Source organism: Eptesicus fuscus, chromosome 20 (genome assembly GCF_027574615.1).
Source record: "Eptesicus fuscus isolate TK198812 chromosome 20, DD_ASM_mEF_20220401, whole genome shotgun sequence".
Classification (NCBI taxonomy): domain Eukaryota; kingdom Metazoa; phylum Chordata; class Mammalia; order Chiroptera; family Vespertilionidae; genus Eptesicus; species Eptesicus fuscus.
In genome coordinates this window covers 14,302,599-14,323,016 of record NC_072492.1, presented here as the reverse complement: position 1 = coordinate 14,323,016, position 20,418 = coordinate 14,302,599, and the positions used below count along the sequence as shown (strand labels likewise).

General features: G+C 37.6%; 1 protein-coding gene across 9 annotated transcripts in view; it reads right to left on the bottom strand.

Moving 5' to 3' along the window:
• UBE2G1 (ubiquitin conjugating enzyme E2 G1) overlaps window positions 1-20,418 on the bottom strand; it is a 105,136-nt gene that overhangs the window by 21,461 nt on the left and 63,257 nt on the right. For 4 of the 9 annotated variants that reach the window (XM_054709028.1, XM_054709029.1, XM_028133009.2 and 1 more), the window contains one exon: window positions 6,693-6,795. The exons of 4 other annotated variants lie outside the window; for them this stretch is intronic. In XM_054709028.1, coding sequence (XP_054565003.1) covers window positions 6,693-6,795 — 103 coding nt within the window. Of the gene's footprint in view, window positions 1-6,692; window positions 6,796-20,418 lie in introns of those variants that run through there. One more of the 9 variants, XM_054709031.1, reaches the window with a different exon arrangement.

Genomic DNA, 20,418 nt, shown 5'->3' with positions numbered 1-20,418 from the left:
ACCCATCCTGAACCAACCATGCTATCCCTTATAGTTTTTCTCCTATAGGTGGATTCCTTAACGTCTCCTTTACCTATGAACATTTTTTGTGTGTGTGTGTGTTTTTTTTAAAGTCTTGCTCAGTAGTCCCCATTTGTGGGTGCAAACTTCTAGTGAACAGCTAAATTAGCAAAGAGGAACTCAAAAGACCCACAGGATACAAATCATCCTATCTAATAAAAGAGTAATATGCAAATTGACCATCACTCCAAGACACAAGATAGACGCTCCCATGTGGTCAAAGATGGCTGTCCCCATGTGGACACAAGATGGCCTGCAGAGGAGGGCAGTTGTGGGCACCAGGCCTGCAGGGGAGGGCAGTTGTGGGCAATCAGGCCAGCAGGGAGGGCAGTTAGGGGTGACCGGGCCAGCAGAGGAGGGCAGTTGGGGGAGACCAGGTCAGCAGGGGAGGGCAGTTGTGGGAGATCAGGCCAGCAGGGAGGGCAGTTAGGGGTGACTAGGCCGGCAGGGGAGGGCAGTTAGGGGCAATCGGGCTGGCTGGGGAGTGGTTAGGGGGTGATCAGGCTGGCAGGGGAGTGGTTAGGGGTGATCAGGCTGGCAGGCAGAAGCAGTTAGCGGCAATCAGGCAGAGGCAGGCAAGTGGTTGGGAGCCAGCAGTCCTGGATTGTGAGAGGGATCCCACATTGGAGAGGGTGCAGGCTGGGCTGAGGAACAAACCACCACCCCCCGCCCTGTGCACGAATTTCGTGCATCAGGCCTCTAGTTGTAGAATAAATATTAACATGTCACATGTTCACTGTTTTTCAACTATACAGGGATGCTACAGTGATGAGCAAATTCAAAGTTTATTGAAAAGCATCAATGAATTAAAAATATCTTCTCTTCCATTATATATTGTCTTCATTACAGATATTATTGGCATGATGTTAAAAAGAAGTGTATAGTCCAGCCAGTGTGGCTCAGTGGTTGAGCATCAACCCATGAATCAGTAGGTTAAGGTTCAATTCCGGTCAGGACACATGCCCGGGTTGAGGACTTGATCCCCAGTAGGAGACGTGCAGGAGGCAACTGATCAATGATTCTCTCTCATCATTGATGTTTGTATATCTCTCTCCCTCCCTCTGAAATCAATTTAAAAAAAATTTTTTTGAAGGTATGCAACCGAGAGTTCCCCATTTGAAAAGGTTGAGAAACCTAGGCCTATTTCAAGTTTCTTCTATGACGCCTATCTTACTGTTTTTGTATTAAATTATAAAAATCTTATAAGAATCAGAGATCCTATCATTCGGCTTTGTCAGATCCTACCATTCTGCCATACTTACTTGGCAATCCCTATCATAAAATGATAAACTGTATGCTGTCATATGAAATTTTGCTAAATATTGTACTCATCTTGATACTTGTCTCTTGTTCATTTATTTTATCTGCCACATTCCACAGTTTATCCATTACAATTATAAGACATCTGATTGCTTCCAATTATTTTGCTACTGCAAGCAACATAATACTGAACAATCCAAACACTTCCTAGGCACAGGGCTTCTATCCTAGAAATAAAACTGCTAAGACAATGTTTAAGTAATTGTTCAATCACACAACTAATAAAAATGGTAGAGTCAGGGAACTAAACAAAGTTAGTCCCAAAGCCCATGTTCTTAAGCACTGAATGATAAGTGGTATGGCATAGCCAGTGATCCATCAATTTCGGAGGAATACGTGTACGAGATTCATTCCCTCCAAAAATTCATTACAGAACATATGGCTTGTGACTCTATGTCTTAAAAGTATAAAAAAAAATTTGTTACTGTAAAAGAATATTAATCAGAGTTTGGTTAGCTAACTCTTTATTTTCTATATCGTCTCAAGGTAAGGCAATACTACAAAATACAGCCCAGCAGTGTGGCTCAGTGGTTGAGCGTTGACCTATGAACCAGGAGGTCACAGTTCGATTCCCAGTAAGGGCACATGCCTGGGTTGCAGGATTGATCCCCAGTGGGGGCATGTAGGAGTCAGCCGATCAATGATTCTCTCTCATCATTGATGCTTCTATCTCTCTTTCCCTCTCCCTTCCTCTCTAAAATCAGTAAAATATACTTTAAAAAAAACAACAACACTACAAAATACATATAATCTTAAGATTCTCCCATTTTTCATCGCCAGTAGTAAGAAACAAAGCAGCACACAACTTGAACAGAGTAGCCATTACTGATGAAAGAAAAAGAGAGTAAGAGATAAAAAGAAGTTGTACATTCACCATTTACCAATATAAATTTAAACATATATTTACACAGTGCTATCCAGGTGTTCGAGATTTTCTTTAAAAACCCACTGCCACTGCTACCTGAATTTTTCATTTCTCTGGATATGAGTAGCTATCCACTACTTGATAATCAGTTGTATAAAAACAATAGGTATATCACACAAGTTTCAGAATCTCTTTCATAAAGACAGCCTCAAGAATTGATTCTTAACAGCACTAGAAAGATTAATAGACAGAGAAGTAATAAAGATTCAAGACTGTGTAAAGATAAATATAATGGCTAAATTAATACTCATGGCAACTATTAGTTTCAAATAAAGTAATGCATAAGTATACCAGTTCATTACATAGATTGTAAAGAGTATGGACTGCCCTCTAGTGACTAAATGAAGGCTAATGTTGCCACCATGAAATAATCACACCAGCTTTTAAAACATTTTAGTACCCTATTCTTCTATTATTACACTAGAGACCCAGTGCGGTCCCTAGGCCTGGCCAGCAATCGAAACATGAGAGTCTGGCGTGGAAGGGCAGGTCCCAGCTGACCTCTGGAGCCCGAGTCCCCAGCAGAGATGCAGTGAGTATGGCTGGATGCCATGGGACAGGGTGCAGCGGCGCCCTCTGGGCGGCCGAGCGGTGCCACACGGAAGCCAGGTGGGCAGCGCACTCTCTCCCGGCCAGCCTCGCAGACTGGCTCCTGAGCAAACCCACGGGAGCCTGACCGACCCCTGTGGTCCAGTGGCTGCAGCCCGACTCCTCGCAAGCGGTGCTCAGGGCACCTGCGCGCAAGCCCTGGCATCCTGGGGGAGGGTAGCACTGCATCTCCAACCCTGTCATTCCCGCCCCCAGATATCCGGCGAGAGGTCGCAGTGTATCGCTGACACCCGCCATGTTCTGCGCCACCCCCTGGTGGTCAGCGCACATCATAGCAAGCGGTTGAACTCTCGGTCGAATGACCACCCGAGGGGACAATTTGAATATTAGGCTTTTATTATATAGGATAAACTATCTAATCATTAAGTGGTAAATTAATCACTTAGGTCTAGGTACCATCCAAGACCACATTAACTTACTTTCAACCCTATATCCCTGCCACCCTGACCCCCATTGTCAGCCTCTGTTTCTCTTCCTAGGCAGTTATTTATACTCAAGGTCTATGTATTCACTTCCAAATCACTCCTCAAACAACAGAATGATTCCTACCCTCTTCACTCCACTGAAGTAACTACAAGAACACCATGCCCGTTCAATTCCTGGTCAGGGTATATTTCCAGGTTGGGGGCATGGTCCCAAGTGTAGGGTGTGTATGAGGTAGTCAATCAATGATTCTCTCTCATCACTGATGTTTCTCTCTCTCCTCCCTTCCTCTCTGAAATCAATACAAATATATATATTTTTAAAAAGAACACCCATAATCTCCTTGCTGTTAAGTAAACAAACACTATTACATACCTAATTTTTGATACTTGATTTTTAGTAGAATTTTAGAAAGCTTACTTCTATAAAACCTTTCCTCTCCTTATACAGTGTCCTATCCTAGGCACATATGCTCTTTCTCTATCCTCTAAACAAAGACTGCTGATCTCCCTACTTCAAGCAGCCACAAGAAGCCCTCAAACTCCTCAAAATTTGTCTATAACATATTTAGGTTAAAATTTGTCTATAACATGTTTATGTTATAGACAAATTTTTTAAATAACATGGTTAAAAGCATATTGTTGTTGCAGAAATACAAGTAAACAGGAAAAATAGCCGAAACCGGTTTGGCTCAGTGGATAGAGCGTCGGTCTGCGGACTAGAAGGTCCCAGGTTCGATTCCGGTCAAGGGCATGTACCTTGGTTGCGGGCACATCCCCAGTAGGGGGTGTGCAAGAGGCAGCTGATCGATGTTTCTCTCTCATCGATGTTTCTAAGTCTCTATCCCTCTCTTCCTCTCTGTAAAAAATCAATAAAATATATTTAAAAAAAAAAAAGAGGTTCTCTTTGGTGAAACTAAAAGTACACAAAATACATGGACCAGCTAATAATATTCAGAGACAACTGCATGAAAAAAGAATTCTGTGAGGTCCTTAGAGATGGAGCTCAAGTCTAGATGCCTAACCAAGCCTCTATATCAGGGTTGGAGAAGTACAGCATGTTGGCCATATTAAGACCCGAGAAATCATTTGGTAAGGCCCTGCCAAGACTTTAAATTAAATGTTTGACAGAATATAGCAGGCTAATTTTTAAGTTGATAATTTTGTATGGCCTACAATTATGTTATAAATATCCAAATGGCCCTTGGTAGAAAAAGGTTCCCCACCCCTGCTCTATATAGAAAACATCAGTTTAGAGGAATTTCTCTCATTATTTCATATTAACTGTTAGAGTAACAAGATTCTATCACTGAAATATTGCTGTGTAAACCTTCATGCAATGTGTTTTGATTGCAAAATCTAGAAAAGACCTGAATTTCATCAAGCTCATAAACCAGATTATATGTATAGTTTTCTGTATAAAATTTGGTTAAGAAATGAGCTTTCAGCCCTCGCTGGTTTGGCTCAGTGGATAGAGTGTTGGCCCAAGGACTGAAGGATCCCAGGTTCGATTCTGGTCAAGGGCATGTGCAGGAAGGCAACCAATCAATGTGTCTCTCTCACATTGATATTTCTCTTTCTCCCCCTTTCTTCCACTCCCTTAAAAAAAAAAGGGGGGGGGGAGAATATCCTTGGGTAAGGATAAAAAAAGAAGAAGAAGAAAAAGAAATTAGCTTTCAAATAATAACAAGACTGTGGGGGACTACATCCAGGATGTTTTCAATGGCTACTGTTATCTAGCAAGCTAACATGGTGGTTATTGTAAACTGAGTTCTTTAAATTTGCAACATTTACCAATGCAAACATTCCTCTGGGAAATATACCAGCAAAAATTTTGATTGACAATACATATGACAAAAAAAAAAAAAAAACACACAAAAATCCACACTATAGTTCCACACTGTATGTCATATACCAGTCTACAGAGAAGTAGCTGGGTTTTCTTTTCCATCATGTATTTTGTGAGGTGAAAAGGGGTTACCATCTTAGTACACCTAAAATGACACTACTTGCCCTAACCCATTTGGCTCAGTGGATAGAGTGTCGGCCTGTGGACTGAAGGGTCCCAGGTTCGATTCTGGTCAAGGGCATGTACCTTGGTTGCAGGCACATCCCCAGTAGGAGGTGTGCAGGAGGCAGCTGATCGATGTTTCTAACTCTATCTCTCTCCCTTCCTCTCTGTAAAATAAATAAATAAATAAATAAATAAATAAAATATAAATAAATAAAATAAAAGGACACTACTTGACCATCAGAAAAAAATGTGTGATGCATCCAAATCTTTTCCTTAGTACCACCAAGGACCATGGCTAAGTGAGGAAGTGTAGTTAGTCCCCCAAGGACTCAGATCTAGATTTGTCCCTACTGTCTCTCAGTTGTATGTCTGTGAGAAGGTCACTGCATTTTCTTCCAACATCTCAACTTCTATAAAAATATGGAACTTGTACCAGTCAGGTACAAGGTAGTCATGACCCCTCTTACAGAACATTAAATATTAGTAAGTTTAAGTTAGTCTATATATAAACACTTGGGGCAGAAAATAAAACTGTAGCCTTCAAATCTAGAAATGTATTACATAAAATATTTAAGAAATTCCATCTCTCTTTTTCTATTGCTCTTTGATAGCAGTACATTCTGTTGTCCATCTTTACATCAGTTAGTAAGTGGTTAATGAAAAATGATTAACTGTAACAGTCACATTTACAAATTGGGAAAAGATGACTGTGAGTTCATTTTAGAGCGAGAACACCTTGGTTCTAGCCAATATTCTGTGAGAACCCAATTAGAGAACCGCTGAAATTGATGTTCTTAAAAGTTCTTTCCAGCCTGCTTAAGACACCTTTGTGTACACTGTGCTCTGTATGAAATCTCCCAGATTAATAGTATGCTTTCATTAAACTGATAAAATGTTAAAAATTATAAATCCTTAACTTTAAAATTACAATGTTCCCTTTGGAGGCAAGGCACAGTAAGCACAAGGGAAGGAAGAAGGAGAAACATTTCAATAAAGAATATCCTTCTCTATTCTGACAAAACCAATCCAATTTCTGTAATACAAGTAAAAAAATATATTATTTATATGTAACCTCATCTTAAAGATAGCTTCTCTATAATAAATTTATCACAGGGATCAAGAATATCTGAATTTCTGAAACTCATATATTTAAGAAAGCAACAAGTTTTAGACAGTTTCAGCAGGATACAAAAACCCTAGACAGATCATTCTATACAAATGATAATAAATACAGCCATTTCATCTGCTTTTTAAGAAATAAGTTCATTTCAGTTTGCCAAAATAGTTTATATTTTAATTAATTAAAGGAGTTCCACTTTGATGTCAGTTTCATTATACTTACTAAAGTGTATCTGGAGGACCAATAATAAGGACTTCCCATCGGTAGAGATCATTGTCATCTATTAAACCTGCTGAAAAGCCTTCCACTGGATTTTTGTTGAGTTCTGTGGGGAAAGAAAAATTTGATCAAAACTTTAAAATTAAAGCACATAAATTTCACTCAACAGATAAATTACAAAACTTGAATATATAATTTATTAATTCTAAACTATTAAATGAATATAACTGGATTCATTAGCAAAATGCTAACTGATAACCAAAACATTTCCAACTCTGTTGACACAAGGAGCCAAATGAGCAAAAGCAAACTGCCCAGAAGATCAACTTCTACTGCCCTCTTACTTCTACCCTGGTTTCCAACTAGGTTCTTACCATTCTAGGTAACTCTACAGTGGTATAGACACACAGTGGTGTAGAGAGTTTGTTAAAATGCAGATATCCAGGCCCATTCACCAGAAACTCTGTTTCAGAGGGAAATTATTAAACCAATACTTCTGACAATTCTTATGCTGTGGTCTATAGGATGCACTTTCAGAGTGCCTAACATCAACTGGGTACCTAATACCTTTTCATTGGAATTTGCTGAGCTTAACCAACCTTCACTTAATACTAATACCTACATATCTATTTGTCAACTCCTCTGTAATCTTGGGGAATATACACCTACAGTGGATGTTCATGTGTGGCCCATCAGGCTCTGAGCTTGGAGAGAGCAGAGGCTCAAATGTACCCTGCTTGTGTGTGTTAATCCCTCTGCTGGCCACAGCTTCCAGCACACAGGAGTGACTTAAGAATAATTCCCAGACCAGCCAATGTGGCTCAGTGGTTGAGCGTCAACCTAGTAATCAGGAGGGGTAACAGTTAGATTCCCAGTCAGGGCACATGCCCGGGATGTGGGCTCAATCCCCAGTAGGAGGCATGCAGGAAGCAGCCGATCAATGATTCCCTCTCATCATTGATTCTTCTATCCCTCTCCCTTCCACCCTGAAATCAATAAAAATATTAAATAAAAATTTTAAAATAATAATACCCGGCCCTGGCCAGCATGGCTCAGCTCAATGGTTAGAACGTCAGCCTGTGGACTGAAGGGTCTCTGGTTCAATTCCCAAAGGCATGAACCTGGGTTGCAGGTTTGATCCCCGGTCCCAATAGGGGACCATGCAGAAGGAACCAATTGATGTGTCTCACATCAATGTTTCTCTCTCTCCCCTCTCACCCCCCCTTCCTTCCACTCTCTAAATATCAATGGGAAAAATATCCTTGGGTGAAGATTTAAAAAAAAAAAAGAATACCTGTAGCTTATAACTATGAGATTTTTCCCTTCCAGAAAGAGTGGCTCTGGCATTAATGGAGAATGATGGAGACTGGGGACAAGATCAAGGGCAAACTAGTGAGGATGGGGGACACAGGCCAAGAGGGGATCTTAGAAAAACAAATGAGGAATGCAAATCTCAACTGTTCCTGGAGACATAGGGCTTAGTCAAGTAATGACCTATTGATGGTAGGCATCATGTAAGAAAATTTTTAACAGCTTTAATGAGGTATAATTTGCATTCTGTGAACTACACATAATTAAATTATATAATTTGATACATATCAATAGATACACCTTTGAAGGTTTCACCACAATCATGATAGTATATAAAATTTTGTACTAGGTATACCAGTTAATAATGCAGATTTTGTAATTAAAGAAAACACAATAATTTCAAGAGAAACATCAAAAGTGTTTTTATTCAAAGTAATGTCCATCGCTAGCTACACATTTTCCCCATCTTTAGGTAATTTGTGGATACTATCCCAATAGAACTTTTCTTGTTTTGAGGCAAACCATTCAGAGACCCAACTTTCCACTTCTTCGTATGTTTTGAAGTGCTGCTCAGAAAGCGCGTGTGCCACCGATCGGAACAAGTGGTAATCTGAAGGAGCAAGGTCTGGTGAATACGGCAGGTGGGTTAATACTTCCCAGGCAAGATCTTTTAACGTGTCTTTAACTGGTTTTGAAGTGTGTGATGATGGTGCGTCATCATGAAGCAAAATTCCTTTGCCGTGTCTTCTGACACATTCTGGTCGTTTCACAATCAAAGCGTGGTTCAATTTGATTATTTGTTGTCGGTAGCAATCAGTATTGACAGTTTTACCAGGTTTTAGAAGCTCCTAATACACCACACCTTCCTGATGCCACCAAACTCAGAGCATTGTCTTCTTTCCAAAGCGATTTGGCCTTGCAGTCGATGTTGATGGTTGACCTGGATCAACCCATGATTTTGTGCGTTTGGGATTCTCAAAATAAATCCACTTTTCATCGCCAGTCACAATTCGATGCAAAAAAGACTTTCTTTCATACTGTTGAAGCAACATTTTACTGGTGATTTTTAGGTTTTCCATTTGTCTTTCGTTCAGTTGATGTTCCATTTTCCTTCCTTTAAAATCTTTCCCATTGCTTATAAACGATTGGAAATTGTTTGCTGAGCAACGTTTAATCTTTCTGCAAGTTGTTGTTGAGTTTGACACGCATCTTCATCCAATAATGCTTGTAATTGTTGGTCTTCAAACTTTTTTGGTTGACCTGGACATTCTGTTTTTCATGTTGAAATCATCACTTTTAAAGTGTTTAAAGCAGCGTTCACAAGTATCTTGAGATGGAGCATGTTCATAAGCTTCCCGAAGTAGTCAGCAGCACTTTTCTTCAAAATAATGAATTAAAACTTCCCGCAAATGCTCTTTTTTTGGCATGATATTCGACATTTTTAAGCGTAAAAATACCTATGATGTTAACACCTTCAGAAAATTTGATATATGAAGTTTTGAAGCTCGTTGTCAATACAACAAAATATATCAACATATGTGTAATTCCATCTATTGAAAAAAATCCGCATTATTAACTATCTCCAACTGGTAAGCTCAGACAGGGAGCAATGACAGGCTGAAAATGGGAAGTGGAGACAAAGTCCACGTAAGAGGAGAGCAGCTCAGAACTTGCTGGGAGTTTGAACAGATTTGTAATTCTCAAAATTCCTGCCATCTTCTTCAAGGAGCTCAGTCTAGTGTACTACAACTCAAAGGCTATAAAAGACTGAACAAAATATGCTGGTAACGGAGAAGAAAATATTGTTTTGAGGAATCAGAGGTGGTGTTATTTCAACTAAAATTTAACACCCCAAAATGCCAGTGAAACACAGAGCCAAAAGTGAAAGTTTATTTATATTTAAACATGAATGGCTTCTGTTTTCAAAATTTAAGGGGAGATTTTTTTATAATTCTAATATTTTCGCCTAACAGGCAAAGTAGACTTTTATAGTTTTAAATCAGTACTGTAGTTAAACACGCACGCACGCACGCACACGCGCGAAAATGCATTTGTACCTTTAGGTAGCTAGCTATTACAACACATAAAAAAGATACTGAAAATGGAAATATAAGAATTACATTTTAATCTTATTTTGTTTATGCATGCAAACATTTACCGAATGCTAACTAAGCAAAGAGCTGAAAGTCCCACTTTTACTGTCAGTTGAGAGACAGGATAGAGCACAGACAACTGCAAAATTGAGTTATCTCATTTCCAATCTTTTTCTAGATAAACACAGACCTTTTATCCAACACTATACAAGAGTCTTGTGGAAGATTCTATAATTTATCTAGAAATCACCTAGTTACTGCAGTTTCTGTCTACAGTAATTGAAGTTTCTTGGATTTTTATAAATGTCGTTGGGTAAGCACTGAAATGAGCATATATGGTTAAAAAAAAAAAAAACGCAAAAAAAAAATTGCCCTTAATGATTTTCTTACACTTCCCATAAAGTATATCATTGCATCTCACTTTTGTCAATACACCGTAAGTTCTTAAAATCTTTTGCACATTCTTTCCATGCTTTTCTTCCATAGTAATTCTATCTAGTGCTTATTTCATGTAAGTAACACAAAAGCAATGTTTAAGAATGTACAAGCACGTCAAACTTGAATGCCACGAGTTTGACATAGCTTTTGCCCTCTACCATGAGTCCTCATACGTCTAGATCCATGGATATTCAACAGGTTTAATTTACCTATACCATACCTTTATGAATGCTTCCTTCAAAGTCCAGTTCAAGTAACACCTTCCTCCATGAGGCCTTCCTTAAGTAACTTACCAAATAATCTTCTTTTGACTTAATTCCTATTAATTATACTTTTTGTCTGCACTACTAGTACATCACCTGGCACTTAACTATCAGCTCCTGATTCCCACCATGTGTGTAAACTCTTCAACATTAGTACAGAAATGTGGAGAGCACAAAAGAAGGGCACATTATAATTATGAAGAGACAGAAAGGGCTTCTAAAAAAGAGAGGAGACATCTGAAATAAGACAAAGGATTTGGGTAAGGGAGTTGCTAGAGTTAGAACATATACAAAAATTGAAATATGGGCATCAGTATATGAATAGAACAAATGGGATGCATTAAGTTGAAACCACGCAGAAGGAACTGGACAGCAAAGAGCCTTTGTAAGACATACAAGATTAGACTTTATATCCTGAGGACTATGATGATGAGCCTCTGTGTTTGTGTTTTGTTTTTAAAACAATGAGGTAACCTCGTAAGATTTACATTTCCGAAAACCAAGTTTGCAGTATGTGAAAGATGACACAGAATAAGGCCATGGTGATGACAAAGAAAACAAAAAGGAAGCTAGTAAAGTAATCCTGGAAAGTGTGCCTTTAGTATATGGTAGTGGGAATAATGATGAAAAACGGCGATATTTAGGAGACAGAATAACCAACCAAGCTTTGTGATTGTGGGGGGTTAAAAATCACACACAATTCCTCAAAAAGTTAAATATAGAGTTCCAATGTAACACAGCAATTCCACTCCTAGATATATACCCAAGAGAAATGGAAACATCTGTTCACATAGGAAGTTGCACACAAATGTTTATATAGCAACATTGCTTATAATAGTAAAAAGGTGGAAACAATCCAAGTATCCATCAACAAATGAATAAACAAATTATGGCATATACACATAATGGAATATTATCAGCCATAAAAAGGAAGTTCTGATACATGTTACAACTTAAACGAATCTCAAAAAAATCAGGCTAAGTGAAAGAAACCAGACACTAAGGTCACATATTGTATGACTCCTTTGATATACCCAGAAAAGGCAAATCCACAGAGACAGAAAGCAGAATAGAGGTTACCAGTGGATGGGCGAGGAGGTAATGGGATGTGATTACTTAATAGGCATGGGGGGGGGGGGTGTTATAGGATGATGAAAAGTTTTGAAACTAAAAAGAAATAGTGGTTGCACATTGTGAATACACTAAACACCACTGAAATATATACTTTAAAATGACTAATTGAATCAGTAGACACCTCTGAGTTTGTGTTACAGGTTAAGCTCCTCACCGCCCGCCCCCTGCCCCCCGACCCCCGGCCCCTTTTTTCCCCTGGAAATTTGTGAAGTGCTTCTGGTTGCCAATGGTCAGATTGTCCTGGCCTCCCTAGGCGCAATTCCTACAGAGAATATTAAGGAGCTTTTCACATTAACATAAAGGTTTTATTTTCTGTTAGTTTTTAAGTCCAACGTTTTAAGTCTTTTAAGATTTAGATTTTTTTAGATAGAACATTAAAATTTTGCTTTGAGGAACCAAGGTTACCTTGGTATTACTGTATAGTATATCTGCATGCACACCATTCTTGTGTAAAAACAATTTTTACCACAAAGACATTTCAAGAAATGTGCTTGTAAGGTGAGTTATATGGTATGGCATAAATACTTTCAATTACTAATCACATGACTAAATGTTATTGAACTGCATTAATAAATGAGTTCAATGGTCCTTTGGATGACTCAGAATGACCTAATTTTGCCTCCCCCCTCCCCATGGAAACATAGATATATCTATGCTTATACTTGTAGTGTTCATTGTATTTTTCCCTTATTTTTAAAAATTTGTGACACACTGAAATGTGCATATAGCAAACTAAGAAAGGTATTTTGCAAGCAATTTCTATAAAACCTTTCTTGGCAAAAAAATTCCTTTACATTTTTAATTAAATTTCACAGTAGGAAGAAATAAATTCAATGAAAAGAGCCAAGTAAAGAATCTTAACATTTCTATTAACCATTGGAAAAGCTTCACTTTCTGTCCTTTAATTAAAATCTACATTTCTCTTATCAGTTTTGTATTTTGCATTTGTGCTCCAGTGAATATTCAGTAATGTAGCTGATATACCAGACTGGTGTCATAACTGGATGAATAGCAAAAGGGAATAAATTGAAAGAAGGATATATTGCACTCATATAACTTGAGTTAAGGAGACCTTATTTCATATGCATAAGTATCCATCGTGTGTGTGTGTGTGTGTGTGTGTGTGTGTGTGTGTGTGTGTGTATTATAAATAAGGGTGCATGTATAATGTGTGTTTTAACCAGCTCCAGAAAGCTGTTGGAAACGAAGATTTCTTTTGCCAAGAGCAAATTGCCAATGGTCAAAGTTATGACTCTGGTAAACTTTTTTTAGTAATAACTAGATGCCAATACAGTCAATGCAAAGATTAAGACCCTGTATCACTGAGTTACAAAATTGTAGCTCTCACTCTGCAATGGCAGATAATGATGCACTCAGCAGGGCTGCTCTAGGTTTTCTGATACTTAACTAACCTGAAAAATAGTTTCAGGTCTTTTTAAGGATCACATACGTATACTGAAGGGACAAACTTTCAGTAAGATTGACCATTAGGGGAGAAATAACCCATCATTTTCTTGGACAGATAACAGTTCTTACATATTGGATATGGGGGCAATACTTTTTTCACCTTCCCCACCCCATGATTTTTCATTTGTGAAATGTAGGAGAAGGTTTTGCTATTTGGAATTCCAATCTCTTGCAGACTGTATTGATTTATGTTTCTTCAGAATGACCATCAATGTATTAGTTTATATAAGTTATTTAGGATTATTATACAATTTATATGCTTGTTAATATTAGCATCATTAAACGCTTATATGATGTTCTTTAAAAAGGCTGAAGGACATGAGTAGTACTACAAAAAGAAGTGGAATCAAGTTCATGATCATTTTAATGAGTCACTGAAAAATGCCTGGTTTTCAGAGCAAGGCTATAATTCTTAAATCAAAGACTGAGGGCGCCCTGGCTGGTGTGGCTCAATGTAAAAATGTCAGCCTGAGCACGGAAGGGTCACAGGTTCAATCCCGGCCCCTGCGTGCGAAAGGCAACCAATTAATGTGTCTCTCTCACATCAATGTTTCTCTCCCTCCTCTCTCCCTCTCCCAGTCCCTCCCTTCCACTCTCTCTAAAAATAAATGGAAAAAATTATCTGCCAGTGAGGATTAACAAAACAAAAAAACAAAACTTGGAGTAATGAAAGAAAATTTTATCAGATCACCACATCACTTATCTTGGATTCAAATATGAAAAGTAGCCTCATTAAAAAAATGTATCAATTCTGTAAATAATGAGATAAGCAGAATTTAAAATTTTTATGCCCAGCACTATCATTGACTGTACTAGAAAGGCCTATTTCTTTCTCTCTCACATAGTATACATATAGACAAAGCACATTTTATAATCCTTAACTTTGTCTTTAAATATATAGGGATTTCTAAATTATTACAGATGCTATTGAAGTAAAAACAAAAGAAAAAAATCAGAGTCCAGGGAAAGATAGTGAGCAGTGTTCAAGGTTAATCGATGATTGGTTTGCATTTAATCTTTGGTCAAAGTCACTAAAATCAGATGATGATGACCAAGGTCTCGAGTCAGATGGGGCTAAGTTCAGACCTCACTGGCTACTTTGATTTTAGGTGTCAAAGTGATCTTGAGCAAGGTTATTAAAACTTTCTGAGGCTTATTTTCTTTACCTATATAATGGGATGATATCTATCTTCCAGGGCTTTTATAAGGATAAATTTGGTCTTGTTTATAAAGCATTTACAGCAAAGAGTTTGGTACTCAGTAGCTAACAGTAGCTATAAATCTTAGAGGAATTTTATTTCTAACTATTTTCTGAAAGTGTGTAATACATGGAATGAGCAGAAAAATACTCTCACATTGAGTTCCTTGTGTTGAAGTTGTCTAATTGTCTAGATGTAAGTGATTTACTTTGCATAAATTCTCTGGAAACTCTTCTTACCTCATGGAACCTAAGATATACCCGAATATTTTTTTAAAGTAAAGGAAAAATACTATTTTTATCATTAGATCAAGTTTGATTATATCCACTTTATCTCCATTTAAATGATCAAAATCTTGGTGATGTCTACCATTAAAAAAACTGAATTTTTACTTATTATAAGAGAAATTAACAAACAAGACATTAGGAAGATATTTCCTATCAAATATTCATTTGCATTTTCATGTTAAAAAATTGTAGTAAAGATACGAATAAAATATATTTAAAATCATAAAAAGGTATATCACCAGAAAAGTTCTGGAACTGTGGTTCATTCCAACCCATATTCCAGACACGATATATATGAGTGACAAGGACACAAGAGCATTAATAAACCAGGTTGCTGGGAAGAAAATCAGTAAAGTTGATTCTGAAGGTCTGGCTTTAATTAAATTTGTTAAGAGCAGAGTGGCTGAGAAAATGTTCAGGACAATTTTTAACTATTAAGCACTTTCACTTCCCCTCAAATTTTTTTTCTTCATTTTAAGAAAATATCTATTTTTTTTAATTGACTTCAGAGAGGAAGGGAGAGGGAGAGGGAGAGAGAGAAACATCAATGATGAGAGAGAATCATTGACTGGCTGCCTCACACCCCCTTTTGGAGATCAAGCCCGCAACCCTGGCACATGCCCTGACCAGAATCAAACCATGACCTCCTGGTTCATAGGTTGATGCTCAACCACTGAGCCATGCTGGCTGGGCCCCTTCAAATTCTTAAAATTTTAATAAACAAAATAGAAATAGATTCAAAGATACAGAGGACAAACTGACAGCTGTCAGAGAGGAAGGGGACTGGATGGCTGGGCGGGTGTGTGTGTGAAGGAATTAAGCAAAGGAAAAAAACTCAGACACAGACAACAGTATGGTGATTACCAGAGGAAAAGGGGGGTGTATGGAGGTAATATAGGGCAATGGGGGCTTAATAGTGAGGGAAAGAGACTTGAGTGGTGAACACACTATACAATATACAGATGAGGTATTGTAGAATTTGTACATCTGAAACCTATATAATTTTCTTAACCAATAAATTCAATAAAATATTTTTTTAATAAAATGGCTAATTGTATGTTATTTGAATTCCAACTCCAATTTTTTTAAATGACAAACAGGTTTCTATACGGACTAATTGGGTATACATCTGTTCATTCTCTGAAGTGATAAATATATGAAGATGTGCTGATTTGAGAGATGAGGGGAAGAAATGATGATAGGTTTTGTTTTAAATGCCCATGGGGCATAAATACAAATATAAATTTCTTTTTTTTTAAAGTCTGAGTTAGCCCTAGCCGGTTTGGCTCAGTGGACAGAGCGTCGGCCTGGGGACTGAAGAGTGTCTCAGGTTCAATTCCGGTCAAGGGCACATGCCTGGGTTGCGGGCTCAATCCCCAATGGGGGCATGCAGGAGGCAGCCATCAATGATCCTCTTTCATCACTGATGTTTCTATCTCTCTCTCCCTCTCCCTTCTTCTCTGAAATCAATATATATTAAGTCTGAATTAGAGATAGAGATTTGGGGGTTATATCAAAACATTGTCGATAATTGAAGTCATAAGATTGACAACATCACCAAAGGATGAGCATTAATCATAAACCATAAAGAATCTACCTGAAAGAATTCTAGAGAATACCAATATCTAGGAGATAAAAAAGAAGAAGCTACTAAAGTGACCTAGTGGATAAAACTTAGAAATAGGAAGGAAACCAGGAAAAAGCTGTATCAAAGAAGCCAAAGAAGATGCATTTCAAGGAGAAAGTTACCAACAGTGATAAATACATACTGCTCAGGAAGGAGAGGTCTAAATTCAGCCCTTTGGGCTCAGTAAACAGAAGACCAAAGGCTGGTCTATGCCTAAATAGTTTCAGTGTAATGATGAAGCAGAGGCCATACAGGCAACACTGAATTGACTAAAAGAAGGCACAGTAGAAAAACATGAGTGGAAACTTTTTCTAGAAGTTTGTGGGTAGAAAAGTGTAGTAGCCAAACGTAGATGAAATTCAAGCAGGTTTTTTAATGAAAAAGGCCAAAAAGATGTTTAAATATCCTACCTGCTTTTAAATGTTGATACTTCACACTACATTCAAATCCCAATGGATTACACATATAAAATAAAATAAAATAAAATAAAACATAACTAAAATATAGGAGTTTTTTTTTACATAATTTTGGGTAAAGGTGGCCTTCCAAAGCAGAACACAGAACTCAAGATTATACAAAATATTTTAAATTCAGTACAGCAATAAAATTTAAACACAAGTGACAGGCTGGGGAGAACATTTACAACACAGTTGGTACAAGTCTAATATTCCTAATGCAAATAGAGTTCCTGTAAATCAAAAGAAGAGGGAAACGTGCAAAGGGTACAAACACATGGGGAGAAAATGGAAATAGCTTATAAACACAAGAACTTAGCCTGCTTAAGGCAAATATTTGAACCAAGAAGTGCCTATGCTGGGTTTCTACTTGTATTTCCTAAGGTATTGCCGAAAGCTTTGAATGTGACAAAGATGAAGATGACATCTTTTGTGAATGCTAACTGGACACACAATTAGAGTTGGAAAGACCTAGAAAGAGTTCTGTTTCCCACAAATCATGAATGATAAACAAAACTGTCAAGTTCTAAAGCAGGCAAAACCAATCAACATTATTCAAAATCTTTTTTTCTCTTTTCTTTTGGAAAGGGGAATGAGAATAGTGTCTCAAAGGAGGAATAAAAAGGACTTCTTGGGTGCTGGTAATGCCATGCTGTACATAATATTTTGTTGTTGTTGTTGTTGGTAATCCTCACCCGTGGATATTTTTCCATTGCTTTTTAGAGAGAGTGGAAGGGAGGCAGAAAAACAGAGAGAGAGAAACATAGATATGTGAGAGAGACATTGATTTGTTGCCTCCCGTACACACCCTGACCAGGGCGGGAGACTGAGCCTGCAACTGAGGCATGTGCCCTTGACAGGAATCAAACCCGGGCCCTTCGGTCTGAAGGCCAACACTCACTCTATCCACTGAGCCAAACCAGATAGGGCTGTACATAATATTTATGCACTTTCCTGTGTGTATGTTATACTTCTTAAAACTCAGTAAATCATGGAGTGTCACAGGATTGTTAAACGAGTTATATATGCATTCTGTGAATCTAGAAATATCTGTGGGCCAGAGTGCTCTACAAACCATGAATAAAAAGGAAACCAAGCACAGAAAATGTCCTTGAGAAGAATGATTTGGATAGGTATAAGTAATGAAATAAAATGCATGACTGACTTGTTATGATAAAGTCATTATTCAAGGTTAAGACTAAAAGAGAGTGAGGAGAACATATGAATAGAAAAAACTCTATAGTCCTGAATTTGAACTGGAAGTATCAGTACAAATTCATGACACAGATTTAAAAATTCTAATCTCGCCCTGGCTGGTTTGACCCACTGGATAAAGCATCCACCTGCGGACTGAAGGTGTCCTGGGTTCAATTCCGGTCAAGGGCACAAGCCCGGGTTGTGCGCTTAGTCCCCAATGGGGGGCGTGCAAGAGGCAGCCAATCAATGATTCTCTCTCATCGTTGATGTTTCTCTCTCCCCCCCCCTTCCTCTCAGAAACCAATAAAAATATATTAAAAAATAAAATATAAAAATTCTAAACTCTGTCCACTGAAAAAGTATAGAAAAAAATTACCAACCATTTAGCAATGAGTATGGTCTCCAAACATGATTAACCCTCAAAGGGACAAGGACTCTTCAGAGAAATGGCTGATTACAGATCTAGGACAGAGAATGCTTCTAAGCTTATCTCTTACACATCAAATAAAAAAGCAAGCCATCAAATAATACCATGGTCTTGATAAAAGAATTCAGCCAACTTGAAGAGGCTCCACTAGCCAAATATGGGAAAGCTTAAGTATCAATAGTTAATAACCACAATGGATTAACACATTAATGGATTTATAAACAGTGATATAAAAAAAAACACAACAAACTAATTGGTCACCATTATGGGATGCTAGTAAACCATTTTGTTATTTTAAAAACCAATTTTAAAAAAGCATTAAGAATAAACATTTTTATACAAATTATATTTCTAAGTAATCATATAATAACCACCATGTGATCAAATGAGAAATCTCTCTTTAGAAATAGTCCAGTTAAAAATAAAAAATATTTACAACATTGCCATTTTGTAACTTTCATCTAGACATTTAAAAAAGAAAGACAACCAGAAATTGTCTCCTGATAAACAAACCACCACATATAAAGTGATCTCACCTGACTCACAAACCTGAACCTGTTCAAGCCCCTAGATACAATTACCAATTTACAGAAAATACAGACAGAAAAATACATTTAAGGACAACTCTGCAAGACAATTAGCAAAATTTACATTGTGGAAAATTCTAAAGGGCTAGGACTGGAATCTTCAATAAATACACTTGCAAGGGGAACAAAAAGAGAGAACTGAATTCAATTTTTTAAAATATATTTTATTGATTTTTTTACAGAGAGGAAGGGAGAGGGATGGAGAGTTAGAAACATCGATGAGAGAGAAACATCCATCAGCTGCCTCCTGCACACCCGCTACTGGGGATGTGCCTGCAACCAAGGTACATGCCCTTGACCGGAATGGAACCTGGGATCCTTGAGTCCGCAGGCTGATGCTCTGTCCACTGAGCCAAACCAGTTAGGGCTTAATTCAATTTTTTAAAAATGTATGACACAAGTGAAAATATGTGTGTGTTTTTTAAATATATATATTTTATTGATTTCTCGAGAGGAAGGGAGAGAAAGAGATAGAAACATCAATGATAAGAGAGAATCATCGATTGGCTGCCCCCTGCACGACGCCTACTAGGGATGGAGTCCACAACCCAGGCATGTGTCTGTCCTGACTGGGAATCAAACTTCAACCTCCTGGGTTCATAGGTTGGCGCTTAACCACTGAGCAACACCAGCCAGGCCACAAGTGAAAATTGAATACTGACCAGATATTAAAATAATACTAATAATATTAAAATACTGTTAGTTATTTTAAAGTGTGATAATGGTAATGTTGTTTTTACCCCTATTTTTAAGAGACAGAAATATTTAGAGATGCTGAAATATTTATAGATAAATGATTGTGATGTTTGTGATATACTTCAAAATCACAAGGGCTAGGAGTATTATTTAAGTCTAAAACTTTTCTCAATAAGAGTTTAAAAAGCAATACTAAAAAACTTAATGTAGTCTAAAATAATGTCTTAAAATATTTTGCTGCCCTGGCCAATGTGGCTCAGTTGGTTGAGCATCGCACAGTGCATAGAAAGGTTCCCAGTTCGATTCCTGGTCAGGATGTGTATTTGATCCCTAGTTGGGGTGCCTGCGGGAGGCAACCGATCAATGTTTCTCTCTCACGTTGGTGATTCTCTCCCCCATCCTCTCTCTAAAAATCAATAAAAACATATTTTTAAAAATTATTTGGTCAATAACATGAAAATAAACATTCATGGAGCCTCAGCAAAAATACAAGTGTCAAAATAACAGCAAACAAAGACCCAAAAACTGTCATTTTATACTTGATTATT